The sequence below is a fragment of the Centrocercus urophasianus genome, unplaced genomic scaffold (assembly GCF_019232065.1).
Source record: "Centrocercus urophasianus isolate 14NV4802_14NV808 unplaced genomic scaffold, USGS_Curo_1.0 seq_36, whole genome shotgun sequence".
NCBI lineage: Eukaryota > Metazoa > Chordata > Aves > Galliformes > Phasianidae > Centrocercus > Centrocercus urophasianus.
In genome coordinates, this window is record NW_024884933.1 from 3,086,891 (window position 1) to 3,102,764 (window position 15,874).

General features: G+C 43.3%; 1 protein-coding gene across 1 annotated transcript in view; it reads right to left on the reverse strand.

Moving 5' to 3' along the window:
* Positions 1 to 215: 215 nt before the first annotated feature.
* Positions 216 to 15,874, reverse strand: part of PEX14 (peroxisomal biogenesis factor 14) — a 72,537-nt gene continuing 56,878 nt past the window's right edge. The window contains exons 5-9 of the mRNA XM_042831647.1: positions 11,135 to 11,220; positions 8,688 to 8,790; positions 7,329 to 7,426; positions 3,978 to 4,069; positions 216 to 2,047 (exon numbers count right to left, since the gene is read on the reverse strand). Of these exons, the coding sequence (XP_042687581.1) occupies positions 1,582 to 2,047; positions 3,978 to 4,069; positions 7,329 to 7,426; positions 8,688 to 8,790; positions 11,135 to 11,220 (845 nt within the window). The 3' untranslated portion in view covers positions 216 to 1,581. The remainder of the gene's footprint in view (positions 2,048 to 3,977; positions 4,070 to 7,328; positions 7,427 to 8,687; positions 8,791 to 11,134; positions 11,221 to 15,874) is intronic.

Genomic DNA, 15,874 nt, shown 5'->3' on the forward strand with positions numbered 1-15,874 from the left:
CGCAGCTGTCTGCACTGAACTGTGTATTGCATTTCCACCATTCTCTGCACTGCCTCCTGCTGACATAACCTAGGACTGGAGCAGCTAGAAAATAAACCAACCACCAAGAAAACATTTTATAAGGACTGAATTTCCACAATGCGCCCACTTTCCTCCCTTTGCCACCCTGTATATTTCTCCCCCCAAAAAAGAGCCACAGCAATCCAGTAACAGCCTGGTGTTAAATAGTGGTAACTCATATTTATTACAATTATATACAATCATATTTTATATTTGAAATCTATACATGATCACACGGACGAGCACGCTTGCTTAGTGAGGACAGTGAGACTCAGTTGTTACAAGAATTGCTCCGCTAAGAGGCTCTGATGCAGTGAGTAATATAATTGGACACCACCATTTTAACAGCTGAGAACACAATGCTGCAAATGAGAGGTTTCAAAATTCACCGTTTTGATTTGTATATAGCCCCAAAAAGGCAAAAAAAAATAATGGCTGGACTGGGCAAGAGGGCCTGTGGTGTACCTCAGAGCTGGAATTGTTCTCTCTCTTGTAAAGACTGCCTTGCTGAAGCAGGTGCCTGTCACTGGGTAGGTGCAGGTCTCAGCTGATCATTTAATATGGGTTTTCTCCTCACTTAGGGAGAAAAACAAGCTCAGAACCATTGCAAAGATTCAAAATTAACCACTTATTTCAGCATCTGATATCATCTCATTCAGGGCAGCTATAAAAGATGTCAAAAACTGATGCTAGCTCCTTGTCTTTGGAGGAAGAAGGGGAGTAATTGCCATGAGTGGGGTCATCTTTTAAGACGTCCTTTTACAGGGGAGCAATCAGTAACAAAGCCACCTGTTCTCATGCATTTTACTGTGGCCATGAAACCTAGACTTGGTCCCTAGCAAGAGGCCACTTTGATGAATGGAAGAGAGCACATGGGGTGGAAATAGTGTTCTTTGGACCCCACCAGAAATTTAGTGTTTTTAAACACTAGGTAGTTTCAGGAATTCGAGGCTTGGCATAAGGCTTGGAAGAAGGTGGCTGAGACTGAGATCTGGCGAGGAATTAAAATGTTATTTTTTTTGGCAATAGAATACCAATTAGCTTGAGTAATAAAATTGAGGGATATTGTGGGAAACAGCGAGAACTGTTTTGGGGATTATATGGGGATTAAAGGCTTGTGAAATCAAAGACTTCAGGGCAGACAGGTTTCTGAAACGGGGCAGAGGGACTCCAGGACGTAGCAAAGAGGCTGACCACTTCAGGAGATGCTGGATGTTTTTGTAAGGGGACTTATTCTGTTGCTGTGGTGCATGGTAAGGCGATCGGTCTTCCAGCCTAGGCAGTGACCCCAGCTCATGGGGGGAAGGTGGGCCTGGGAGGGGAGAAGAAGCCACTGCAACGCTGCACAGCCATGTGGTGAAACGGCCCACCTTGTTCACCAGGCAATCACGACCCTGCTCAAGGTCAATCATGGAAGAATCACTGGAAGGGATGGTGGCACTCCACAAAATGGGAGAGCACCAGGGACAGTGCAGGAGGCTAGGGAAGATGTACAGCAGCATCAGCAGAAGCCAGGGTGCCTTAGTCAATCTCATTCTCATTGCTGGCCCCCTCAGGTCTTCGTAGCTTTTCCACCTGCTCATTAATTTGCCCATCCCCTCCTCTCCGGTCCTCAGTCTGGACACCCATACATTCCTCCTCATCCACGTGGCTCACGTCATCATCCTCATCGTCCTCTTCTTCTTCTTCATTCCTTTTGTCTTCCCTTTTCTCCTCCTCACCCTGCACCTCCATCCGCACTTGGCTCTTGACATCAATCACTGCCTTGTTGCCTTCCTCGGTGCTCAGCAGATGGCAGCTGACCTTCGAACCCTCAGGACTGTGGTTCTCCTTGACCGGTGAGGAGGTGGTGGACTCATTGCTGACAGGTGAGATGTCACTGCTGCTGTTGTGGTTGGCGACAACAGGGTTGGAAGGTGAGCTTGGCTTCACTGGGATCTGCCATGATGGGATCTTAGGAGCTGAAGGGGAGGGAGGAAACTGCCTCCTTAGGGGGGAGAAGGGAGGGAAGAAAAGGAAAGAAAGGGACTTTTATTAAAAACAGAGGGGTTGTCATTAGAGAGAATAGTATTTGTACTGGGGAAGCCATGTAAAACAAGACTGAAACTTCAAGGAACAAGAACAAGGCCACTTCATTTCTTCAGCCAGAATCTCAAAGTGCTTTACAAGCAACCGGTAATTGAGTCAGAACTGATTTTGTTTGGCCAATTTCACAGAGTAAGTTAGCAGTCGGGAATGCTGCCTCTGGAAAGACATGGGTGTCCCTTATAAAACAATCACTAATTAATTGGAAAGGAAAATTCCCACTGGAGTAAGAAGTCAGAGAAATCTGCTCCTTGTGCCTCCGCCAAGAAATTTCACCACCTGGCTCTCGCTTCCACTGTGATACACAGCTATTGCATGCTGCCTTATTACAGTCCAGACTCTATCTCCTAGTCCCAGCACGCACTTTACATGTTTGGGCCAGATCCTGGCTGCTGCAAACTGCCTTAGCTTCTCTGATTTGAATGGAGACATACTGACTTGCTCCAGCTGAGAATATGGCTGCACTGTCCTCAGTGAGTCCTCTCCAGGTGAACTTTAAGGATTTGACAGTGCCAAGCTAATGCCCATCTCTAAAAGGAGAATGTAAGTTCCAAAAAGGACAAATTTAAGTCCAGTAAGGAGTGGCAGTGCCCTCAGAAAGTGATCCATCATGAAGAGTAGAAAAGCATGTCTGGTTTGGAACTCCCCACGCATCCTTGCTTTTGTATGTGCAAAGTGGGAGTATGAAAAGGTATCAGATTCGTGTCTGGGATGCTGTGTGGAGGGGATTCTCATGTCCCTCAGGTGAACTGGCTGTGCCATGGGTAAAAGCAGAGCAGACCAAAGTTGGTTACACTCTTACAATGAGTGCTTGTGCACAACAGAGTCCATTTTCATACGCTTAACTAGGAACAGAAGCTGCTCTCACCTCCCTCTTCTCACTGCCACCACCAGCCATGGAAGAACTCTGCTGATCTAGCCTCCATCTCCTGAGAGTGCAGTAAGTGAACGTCTGCATTCAACCAGTATCATAAATGCAATCAACAAATTCATTCTGGAGTCTTTCTGGGCTGTGCTGCTGCTGCCTCCTCGCTGTAGAATCATTCGCCTTTTTTTATTTTGGAAAGTGAACAACTAAAACAGCTTTTATGCCTAAAGCTGCATAAAAGAGTGATTTTTCCCTAATGCCAGCTCTCACGTTTGCCCACTCTGGAGAGCTGCTGCTTCTCTACTGCTGGCCATCAGTAGACAGCAGAAAGACTTTGTGCCAAGGATGCTTTGAGAAGACTTATTTGTATGAAGGAGGAAGTTAGGGAGTCATATCAAAGGGTCAACAGCTGATAAACACTGAGATCTGATCCCTCGCCTTATAACTTAGCCCATAGGTTGGCATTTGTATTACTATCATTTCAGACATCTATAGATAATAAGTCGATGCCTGAGTGAGCCAGTGGAGAAGAACAGGTTCTGCTGAAGTGTCATTTGACCTGGTTATCCCTAACCACGAACAGATCACATGAACTGCATCCACCTCTGGTTGTCTCTACAGCAGAGCAGAGGTGGCCAGCTCAGATGCACTCAACCCCTCACACCAGGTGGGAGGGAGGCATCCTCCCTGTTGGGAACGGCAGAGAATTTCTCAATCAAAAACAAAAAGGAAAAATCTTAGTAATTATTAATTACCCAGAGCACTCTGTGATTTAAGGCAAATTTGAAAAGCATTTTGAGACCTGCAAATAGAAAGTGATAGTGGAGTGGTATTATTAAAATAGCAATAACAGGATATAGAGCTAGTTCCTGCTGGAAATGCTTTTCCTCTCTATGATTGAGAGAATCCCAGAAAGCAACCCTTCCCCACACAATCATCTTCTGTCAATATATTCCACCCATACCGGTTCAGGAGGAGTCCTTTTAATGAGTAGATCTCAGATTTCAATTCATTAATGTTCTGTGACTCCAGAATCCAGTTGGTGGAAGTTGTGGCCTGTAACATAGAAAAAAAGATGCAAAGATCAAAGCATGAATCCAGAGATAGCTCAAAAATGTCACCTTTTTTCTATCTCATCTTCCCTCTCCTCCCATTTGGGAATCTCAAGTGCTGAGGATAAACTCTATCCTTTAAAATCTCAGATCAGAACAAAATAACTTCCACAATGAAGAAGGACCTTAAAGGATCCCCACAACGATCAGAAATAATAACTGTTTCAATGCTCTTCAACAATTCAAATATTTGCTTTTAGTTTTGGGGACTAATTAATCTTGTTTCTAACAACCATTGCTGAAGCATCTCAAGAGGACCTTTTTTTTTTTTCTGTAAAAGGCAGCCAGCACTACTGAGAATTCAGATGAAGCAAGCTCTGTGCAGCATGCTTTTCACCAGTATGTCAGACGAAGAAGAAAACACAAAGAAGTAAACCAAATTATTTGACACTGACCTATGGAATGATTTCTAGAGCACTAGGATCCAGAAAGGCAGTGGGAGTTGCACCGAGTCAGGCCCTTTCTCTTCTCTGTTACTACGCTTAGCTGAGGCAATAGATTCAAATATTACATATTAACAACTGGTTTAACACTACACCCTCATTTCTCCTAGATCATGAAATAAAGAGTCAATTACTTGCATTCTGTGGTGCCTAGAGGTGGACTGATAAATTACGCCTGAAAGCTCCAAAAACTTTCTGCACTGGATCTGAACAAACAGCTACACTTGAGTTACCAGATTGTATCTCCAGGAAGCAGCTGGACTAGGCACTGTGTCTCGGATATTTCAAAGCAATGAATGCAGTTTGGTGGGGAAAGATGATAAGTAACTCGTGGAAGCTGCTGTCAGCACTGCATCTGAACTGCTATGGGATATCAGGCAGAAATCAGAGTAAGGTAACAACAGAAGAGAACATGCTGCAGATAATACTTTCGGCATATATTTTTTTTAACCCTTTTGGGAACTTGAAAAATGGGAACATCGTTCTGAAAGAGAGATCACATTACGACTACCCCCATCCAAACTGTACCAACTCCTGCTGTGGTGACCAGAGAACACTCCCTTCTAACACTTCCCACAGTAATTGCTGCTAAAAGCCAATAGGAATGAATGCATTTATGAGAGTTTCTCCAGAGGTAATCCTAGTAAATTCTCCGATGAAGGAAGCCAGGACTGGAATAGCAAAACCTCCTTCTTGCCAGCTCCTATGAGCTGCAGCCAGGACTGCTGGTTTCTCCTTCTACCCCATACTCACTACAGTCAGAATTCCCCCAGTGCTGGGCAGCCCTGAGCACCTCCACAGCCAGCACCCTGCACAGGGACTTGTGGGCTGCAAACCCAGCCTGTAGTGGCTGTGATATACACAGATGCGTTCCCTTGAGATTCACACTCCCAGCCCTCAGACAGCAAGAATCCAGGAGCCACTGTTCTGGCTCTCCAAGACCTTGAAAGCTACAGCAGCACGTTAACAAGGGAGTGATTTCCACTCACTGGCCTGCAAAGGACTCAAATTTCCAAAACACATATGGTGCCAGATGCCTAGGATTTAGAAATAAAATCTGACATCTGGGGCTTTTTAGCCAGTCTCTTTAAAAACAGTTGTAGAAAACTCAAGCCTCGAATTTTTATGTACGTTTTTTAATTACTTAAAGTCCCTCTTTTTAATTTTTTACAGCATGCCAGTAGGAGTTTGAAAAGCAGATATAAAAATTTACATTACAGCTGAGAAAACACAGCTTTTATTCTTTGGTTTGTGGGGTTGCCCAAGTTTGTCTTTGTACACATGAGGTTTAGATATCATAACAATGTGTGCTACCATTTCAGTGTGGGGGGTGGAAGGGGGGGCAGGAAAAACTTCTTTAAGACTTTCTAAACCACCAAGACTCTTATGCCCTTTTCCCTTCTTAAAGCTCAACATGTGGCCTTAATCTTAACACTTACGACCTGAAAACAGTTTTCCAATTTCCGGACTGGCTCCAGGCCACTGACAGGCCACAGTTCCCAAGGAAAATTGAAGCAGAGTGTTGTGACCATAAACTGACTTTCATGGTTGGGTTTACAGCTGTGCCACTGAGGGATTCCTACTGTACAGTGTGCACACCACATAGTCAGCTGTGGCCCACCAGTTACACACCATCAAAGGGGTTGTATGAGATTAAAGAATAGGTACGGGGAGAAGCCAAGCACTCGTGCAACAGAGAGAAGATTACAAGGCATTGTGCATGGGATTTAATAGTAGAAGGAATAGTCTCTCCCTGTACTAAGAATACCGAAAGATTACTGGAACCTGAATAACCCCAGATTTATGAGTGAAAGGAAGGTGCCATCTCTGCCTGACTGGTTTAAATCCATCCCAACTCACATCTAACCAGCACCTAATGGCTGACAGAATGCTTAGGCCGATAGCTGAAATTAGTTCAGAGACGAACAGAATTGTCTCCTTGCCAGAAAGAAACTATTTTGGTTAAAATTGGTTACCTAAAAACGCAGGTAAGGATACAAACCAGCTAGAACTAGTGCCTTTAATGCCAAAATAAACTGCCCATTTATTTCCATGAGAATTACAACAGATATAAGGAGTACTAACACTATTTGATAGGGCAAACTCTTAGCTACAAAACACTATTTTTCAACACAGACACACCATTAGCTATGCACTGCTGCCATTGTTGAACACAAGCCTGCATGCTGTGCTCTTAAAAATCTGCACTAGTAGAAATGACCACTCTTGCTACTGATGAACTGCACCATCCACCACCTCACTGTGTTCATGCCCACCATTCGATCTACATAAACTCATGTTCAGCAAACGTTAATGACTGTCAATGGATGCATTTTTTTTTACATGGCGGAATTCAGCTACGCACCTTTGCTTCATACACACTTCCATGCCAGAAGCCATTCTGTCAGACTGCCTCTCTGCTGCCATCTGTCACACAGCAGCTAAACGTAACAGAATATTGGTGGGAAGGTTTAACCTCTACTGCCATCCCACCAACATCCACCTCTGACATCGTGGGCCAACACAATAAAACAGGAGGCATTACTTTTGGAGCAGCCCTTGTATTTCATTGGGTAGCCAGTTAGAATCCAGTGCTTTAAACAGACAACCTACGTTGATATGAGATGCAAAGAAACTGGTGGGGGACGTTACAGATGAAGGCTGGATTGTGACCCTCATGAGTTGCTTTTCAGGAGGACACAAAAGAAGCCAGGCATCTTCTAGGTAATGTTCTAAAAGTGAGGAACTGGAGGTGGATACCTTCGAAGCAGCCAGTTCTTGGGTGAGCTCCTGGATTTTCTGTTGTTGCTGGATGAGCATTTCTTGGACAGCTGCTAAAGTTGTCTGTAACTGAGTCACTGTGAGGGAAAAAGCAGGAGAGTGTTAAACTGAGATACACACACACACGTCCTTCCTGCTGTCTAACCACAAAGATGCCTCTATTTCTACTATATCTAATTTATCTATGCCCGCCTGCTCACTTTAATCCATATGATTTATCTGCTCTACGGGTAATCTACCTGCACTGCATCTAACCTCCAGTATTTCTAGTTTATCTTTCCATTGTATAGATGTCTATAGCCCACAGTATATCCGTCCAAAACCTCTCCCTTCTAATTATATTGGTTTATGATTTGTACATCTCCCTGAACTTACACAATGTTTGTATCATTTATCTATCTCGGGCCTCACACAAGCAAACTCTGGGGCTAGCTGCAGCCTGGAACGAGGCTGGTCTCAGGACTGACCTCAGGGTATCATGAGAAATGAAAGATGCTTATCTTCACACCCGCCACTAAAAAGTGCAATTAGCATCCTCCTGCTTTCAGCCCACCAGCTTTTTCACCCCGATACCTCTAGCAAACACTACTGAAAAGTCACACTTCTTTTCCATCCCATCAACTGCATATTCTTTGTCTGCTTTTCCTTTTAATTCAAGAGAACACCCAGTGTTTCCCTTCTACACCACAGCAAATACTGATGAACGACTGCTAGACTCCAACTCCAGTTGCAGGAGAACTTTTTCTACTTTGGCACTTTATCCAAAGCTTCCAGGCAGTAAACAAGCTGATAAAATAAAATAAAATTAAAAACTCTATTGGTATGACAGGTAACAGCTAATCCAGACCATCATTAGGGCATCAGGTAATGAACAGGCACCCTACAGAGTCAATAACAGAGAAGGTGGCCAGGGTCAGGGAGGCACAGTAATTACAGACTCTCCTGACCCAGCGCTGGATTTTCAGACGGAAAGTGGGGGGAAAACACCAAAAAAAAAAAAAAAGCCCAGAAAACATCAGAGAAGCAGAAATTAAAAATGAACTTTACAGCCCTCCGAAAGGCTGTCATTTTATTCCCCTTATTAATATTCTGAGGTTGGGAGCCTTTCCGTAAAAACATAATTAATTGAGGCCGCGCCGACAGTAAACAAGCAATTTCAAATTAAACCGAAATGACGGCGGCTTCATTTGCAAATGTGAACAGATTCTCAGAGCAGATAAATGAAGTCACCACATAAAGTGGAGATGTAGGGAAAGAAGAGGGTGGGGGTCTTGGCAGAATGGAGGATACAGGGAGAAAGGCTTTGAGGGGTGAATTGATGGAGTCATTAATCTTTACCTGTCTGTGTCACGCTGCCACTCATCTCAGCAATGTTTGACTCAATCCTCTGAAGTTGTTTCCTATCTTCTTTGCCTCCCATGATGAGAGGGAGTAGGTATTTCTGCACGGAGCACATATATGTTTTTAGGAAACAGGGATATGCAAAACAAATTTCTAATCTTTCTGAAACGACCTCAAAGCCCACTGTCCAAACCTCAGTCTTTATCACAGAGCCAGGGATCATTTATCCACACACCTGGCTGAAAGAAGAAATTCCTTCTAATGTAGGCATTAAGAGAAATTGCAGAAAAAAAGATATGAGTTTTTTGGTTGTATTTGGGGGTGCAGCTCATAACTCTGTTTCATGTCTCCTAGGACAACGACATCTAGAGAAAAAACACTGACATAAAGGATACAATTTCAGATGTTATGCTTGCAAACATAAAGGTGTTAACAGTATTTGAGCTGTATCAACAAGGCAAATAATGCAGAAGTTGGACGAAGAAGGGAAAGGACCTGGAAAGGACAGAGGAAGCACAAGAGAGGGAACAAAAGTTGTTATATTGGGAACCCTGGCATGGGAGGGTTAGAGTAATGGAGGGGAAAGCAGAGATCTAGAGAAACAGAGAGGTGAAGAAAAAGGAGATGGAGCAAAGTTAAGAACAGTAAGAGAACTAAGGAATCTAAAGGGAGTGAGAAGGTAGCTACCATAGGAAGGGAGGCAGATCACACAGCCACGAAACCTACATCATTCTTCCCTTGTGGAGGTCGGTTTTTGCCCAACAGGTCACAACTCCTACCACAGATCCTTCTGCCAGCACTATTCATAGGAATTGAATATGCACTCTAAGATGAGCACAGAAAGTACAACAAACAGCAGGTGAAAAGGAATGAGAGAAGAATGCTTTAGGACGTGGATACAACCCTACTGGCATCTATCAATTCCTCCTCACCCTGGCTTTTGATGCATGCACACACACTGCAGGGGCAGGCATTCAGAACTCTTTCTGAGACAGAGCTCATTATCCAAACTGACACGTGTGGGACAGCACTCTTTTACACTTACTAGCACTGGTTTAAGATTTCACTGTTGCTGTACACAGCTCTTGCCCTCACCACACATATGTGTGCACATATGTTTGCACTCAGACATTCTGAAAACTAAATAGCTTTTGATGACTTTCATAAGCAGTTCTCTTTTAGTTCTTACAGAACACACATGGACAACTACGCCTTATCCTACCATCCTATCTTTCATGTAGAAATCACTATTTGCAAACTCCCTCAAAATGCCATGAAGGGCAGAGGGAATTTATCAACTGTCTCCAAAGATTTCTGACTCCTATAAAACAATATGGGTCTCTGCTGGGCGCACAGTATGTCTTATGAGGTTTGGATAGACAGAAAAGCAAAATCTGTAAACAAAGAAAACAGCAATAGGATGTATTAATGGCATTACTGACATCATGCCAAAAATTTTATGGAAATCATCAATGTGTGTTAGATACGTGTCACTGAGTAACAGCAATGTGTTAAGGTCTGCAAGGCCCAGCAGCTGTTGTCCAAACATCTCTCTGGACACTGATCAGCCACATCACTCTTCACCAGAATGAAAAGATCAGTAAAGCTGGCATCACTTCTTTAACATAAAAAACAAGGGATACCATAGCTCAGAAAAAGCCATCCTCTTAAGTCGTGTAACTTTGCTTGACAGATAAAACACGTTGCTAAATCTGGCCTCCTTCTCTTACTTTAAGATCCAGAAAACTAATGAGAAGACAGGATAAGAAATTCAGTTAAAAAAAAAAAACAAGGCCAACTCTTGATTTATACTAAAAAGGCTGTAGCATTATCTAATGTCACTTACCACAACGCTGAAAAGTAAATCCAGAGTGAACAAGTATGTTAAATGAGAGAAACGCTGCACAAGAAGTAAGGAGAGGCTCCTGCCTCCGTGATACACAAGAGAACACACACTTGCTCTATGCTGGTCCAAGCTCTCTGGAATATAACTATGGGATGAATGGCAGAGCTGGAAGTTAGCACCTTCTTTCAACCTTCCAACCAGTCAAGGAAGACTTTGTTAATGCACGGTGCAGGATCAGCAGTGCACAAACCATTAGGCTGTGGATATGACGGTAATATCTGCTGGCCCATGCTGAGAAAATCCCTTTCCTGACCTGTGCTCAGTTTCAGTAAGTTTTTATTTATATATGTGATGAAAATGACCTTGCTTCTAGCAGTTAAGAGATCCACCGCTGAAAATTATTTGACTGCTTGCCATCTTTTGACTGCACATTTTCATGTGAAGTGCCTACATTTCTCAGATATACCAGTGGCAGTGGCAGGAAGAGCTGAGATGTTTCACCAGCTTAGAACCAACCTGAGCATTTGGACACAAGCAGCATAACATCATCTTCTCAGAGTACAGAGTAAGCTGTTGGGAGAAGTGAGAGAAATATTACCTTGTAAAGTTGGTGGAAGCCAAATGCAATTCCTGCCATGATGATAGCCAAAGCCCCATAATCTCGCCATCTGGAGCCAGGTGGATCTAAAAGTGAAAATCAAGAAATAATCATGGGAAGAAGTGCAGGTCACAACATTTTCAACTGTTCTCCCAGTATGCCCATTTTATCAGTAAAAAGAGCACTGAACAATGCTAGTTCTGTTTCTTAGCAGGCACAGACTTAATGGACAGGGCATTAAGATGCTGGTAGCCTTCAGGTACAGCATGTAGGCTCCCATCCCTACAACACTGAAGCATCTGTCCAGACATCTTCATTGACAATGGCCTTGCAAAAGGCGTCAAAGGGAGACAAATCACAACTGCTGTTTCTCCCTGTTCTTTCCTTGCAAAAGACACTCTGAACCTCACTGCATGTACCCCAGACAACTGTGGTGTCACTGCTAGCTAAGGTTAACTCATTACTTGAATACCATTTCCTCTCAGTATTGCAATTTTTACAAATTGAGGACAAAGCCAAAGCCTCAGAAGAGTGCAGAAAAAAGGAAGAAGGAAGTGTTAAGTGGAAGAACAAAAAACTGCTAGGGCAATAAATGGGTCTATAAACACCATATCAGCAGTTACAGACCCTTTCAATAAGGAAGGATATAGTGTCTTTCAAGCCTGTTATTGTGAATAGGGATCAAAGCACATACAAATGGCAAAGACAAAACATGCAATTAAATATCTAAAGAGAGATAGCTAAAGGGGAAAAGAAAAACTTGACACATGTAACATACAACTCTGCACACGAGCACAAAGACTCAGCAGAACAAAGCAGACATGGCACACTCTGCTCCTCCAAGCAGAATCAGAAGACACCTATAGCTTTCCACCAGCTTCATCTTTTCACCTCCCTCAGAGTTCCTTTAATGAATCTTTGCACTGCCCCCGGTTTTCTTTAATAAAGAGGATGCAGAGTGATCTTTCCTGAAGTTCAGTGGCAGGATGTGGGCAGAACTGATGAGGAGGAGGCTGGTGTGCAGTCTCTAACCAGACAGATCCAACTCTATATGTGACCTGCAATGTCTAGGGAACACAGTTTGTTCTCCAAAGTTTCAATTTGTGCTCAGCTGGCTGACATGGCTGGAAGCTCTTCTCCTTTCTGCCTTGTTCACCTATTGCCATTTTTCTTCTTGCAGAGGTCTTCCTCAGGAATTTCACTGCAACAATTATTCCCAATCCCAGCCCCCAGGTCCTCCAGACAGGCACTGACCCAACTCCTGGCACCTCCACCTTCTTCTACATTTAGGATACAGTTTCTCAGATTATCCACTGGCCAGAAATCGGAACAAATTAAAGCAGCTCTGCCAGAACCCACAAATAGTAACACCAGCAGTATTTGGGGCTGATTTGGCTGCTGTATTGGAACTTAGGCACACGATCAAATTATCATAACTTTTTAACATAATGAATTAACACACATCAGCTAAGCTGCAGTAACTGGCTGCGTACATGTCAGGATTTAAAATGATCTTTGGCTAGTCTTGCTGCAAATCCCAGCCCTCCACCCCAGCTCCCCACCCTCACTCTGCTCCCATGGCTGTTTCTGGTACCTGAACTCTGAATTCCCCTCAGTGTCCAATTTCTGCCTTGAGCTCCTGACCGAAAGCATCTCTCCCTGACAGTGCTGAGCTGCCTACTGCACGTGGTTAATGAAGTTCAGAGGTCAGTGTGTCCAGCTGCAGCCTGTCCTGGGCTGTCCCCAGCAGCAGTGACCTGAGGGCTGGATGAGCACACCTGTAGCACCCACCCCTCTGCCCTTTCACCTCCCTCATCTCTCTCTCTGTTCTTGCAGTGCTGGAGCTAAGAACATTTTATTGCCCCCTGGTTTTCATTATTAATGAAAAGGGACCAGATTGATCTTTCCTAAAGTTCAGAGAGTCTATAAAGACAAGAAGCTGAAATGCCATTTTACTCGTTTTAGAGATGTGTGAAATAATTCTGTCTTGTGGCAAAAAAAAAAAAAAAGCGAGGGGGGTGGAGAGGAAAACTCAGTGTGTGAGGGACACAGTAAAGATGTGCATTGACCACATCAATATTACGATGCTATGAAGAATGTCACAGCTCTGCCTGGAATCCACATTCCATCTTCTTTCTGTCTGCAGTGGAGGGAGGGCTCCCAGTGGCTCAGCTCACACTGACTTCAAATTCCCCACTTGTAAAGCTGGGAAAAAAAATGCAGAGAAAGCAAAAAAGCGCTCATGGCCCAGTGAGCCTGTGGGCAATGAAACCTTCCTGAATGGGCACAGGAACCAGGAGGCACTGAACCTTTCTGCCTCAGAAATCCTGGGAAGGACACCAATGTTTTCTCCAGCTGAAAGTCCGTTTCATTTGTAGCGGCAACTGTAAATCGCACTTCCTGAGCAAACACTATTTTGAAGATCCCCACTCACCTCAGAATTAGTTTTCTTGACATCAATTAATTAGGCTTCGTGCATCCAAGTAAGGTCAGCCCCTCACTAACAACCACATATAAAACCACAGAAACTCAGGCCAGAAAAGCTGATTTTCAGAGAGCAAACAGTGAACCCATGAGAGGAGATGGGGAAAGAGCGACAGGAGTCTGGATTCCAGTCACCATTTTTAATTGTAGGAAAAAGCAGCCTGTGTTCTACAGCCTCCATCCTAATGAAGACACAGGGGCAGGAGGAGATCCAAAAGGCAAGAGAGCCCATCACACCTTATTTTAAAGGCTGTGTAAAATCTCTGTAGAATAGCATACATGGAGACCATAAACACCGTGGGGAAGAGCACAGGCAATAGCAGCAAGCAGCACACAGCCCTGCACACCTCGCTCAGGAACTCCCCTGAGTTTGTGTGTAATTAGAAAGGTTAGAAAGGTAGAAAAATATATAAACCCAATTAATCATTTAAATATTTAAAGTCAGATTTTTGTCCTCACTGCTGGATTAGTATATTTCATAACGCCTACAGCAGACAGCCCTGGTTTTTTTTGGTTTTTTTTTTTTTTTTTTTTTTTACTGGAGGTTCATTTTAGAGCATGTTTAAACTAGTCAGATTGAGTGATGCTTCCAGCAACTAATCGCATGTCAAATAAAAGATATTTTATGTAATAAATTACCGCTACAAGTAATTCAAATGTCATTTATCAGTTTTATTATCAGTCAGGCAAAGTCTTGTTTCTCTACATTAATCAAATTCAAGCTTTTTTTAAGCCTTTTTTTTTTTTTTTTTTTTAAAAAGCAGTTTTGACACCTCTTGGCAAAAGTACAAACCAGAGGGAAGGAGTTACTCCTCCAGAACAGGGAGGGGAAATAGTAGAGATCATATTAGGCTAAAATACAGCGTCAAGAAACTTTCAAAGCATCACTCTTCTCTCTTTCCCCCTGAAGTTACTTAAACCAAACCCAGGAGTTCAGCATATAAGAACTACGCTACTGTGAGTGTGTACAAATACACTTCTTGAACTCTTAAAGGAAAAGAAAGCTCTGACATGAGTTATTTCCCATGAAAGACTTAAACGTTGAGTAATATGTAGACCAGCAGTAGAATTTGAGCAAAAGGAAGTATTTATGTGGTATACATTATTTCCTGCAACTTCAAAAACAAGAATAGCCTGAGTTGACTACAGCAGGAGAAGATCAAGCAAATAAAATTGAAAAATGCACACAGGATTTATTGCTCTGACTCACAAGAGTGGACATCTTACACTGGAGCTGCTGGCAAGATCACCAGCTCAGCTGTTTGCTTGGCATGAACTGCTGAGATGGTTCTGAAGCCACCCTGAACTTCTGCACCTGTAGCCCACTGTTCTTACAGCCCTTAAACACGAACCTTGGTGGTAGGGGAACAAAGAGAAATGAGGTTTCTCAAGTCACTGGTTGGTGCTTTGCAGCACAGTACCTCAACAATTCCTCTTCTTTTTGCTCTGTAATTTCCTCTCTCAGTGTCACCATTTGGTCTAGAGGTGTCAAGGTTACTCAGAAAAATTTTAAAAATCAAACACAAAGCGTTCCCTAGTCTCTGAGACCTAACTGGAGCCAGCACATCAGCTGCTGCTTCACAAGACTCAGATGTCATCCATAGAAAGAAGCACATGTAACCAATAATCTTGTCACCACTTTCAGTATTAAGACGTTCCTACCCACAAATCAACCTTTGGATTTAGCAGTCTACCTATTTCCTTAGTCCTTTAGCTACTGACATTCACTGACACTCGCTGGATGTTTCAGTCGACCAAATGGTGGAAGTGAGCACAGTGAGGTGCTGGCTGGTGCATTTCAGCAGTGCTGATACTGGCAGTGGTCGCCTCTGCTGGTGCAGATTTTTATGAGTGCAGCATGCAGGTTCCTGTTCATTGCTGATGAAAATACACAACTAACGGTCGTGTCCATGCTGAAAAATACTGCTTTGTAGCTGAGAATCTGCTCTATCAAATAGTATTATTGTGCCCTTTCTAGGTGTTGTAGTTTCCAATGAAAGCAATGGGAGGCATTACTTTCGGAGCAACCTACATATTCAGCTATTTCTTCTTTTTATACATCCATTTAAAGATTAAACAGAAGGTCTACAAAGAATAGCTGGAGAGGAAAGGAACAATATCTAACCAACCTACTGCCCCTGCTTCCCAGATGTTGTGGGCTGCTAAACAAACCTGGCTCACAGGCAGAAGCTTTTGGTTCAGATTACTTAAAAAGCATTAATCAGATCACAAAGCTAGAGCATAAGTTTACAATCA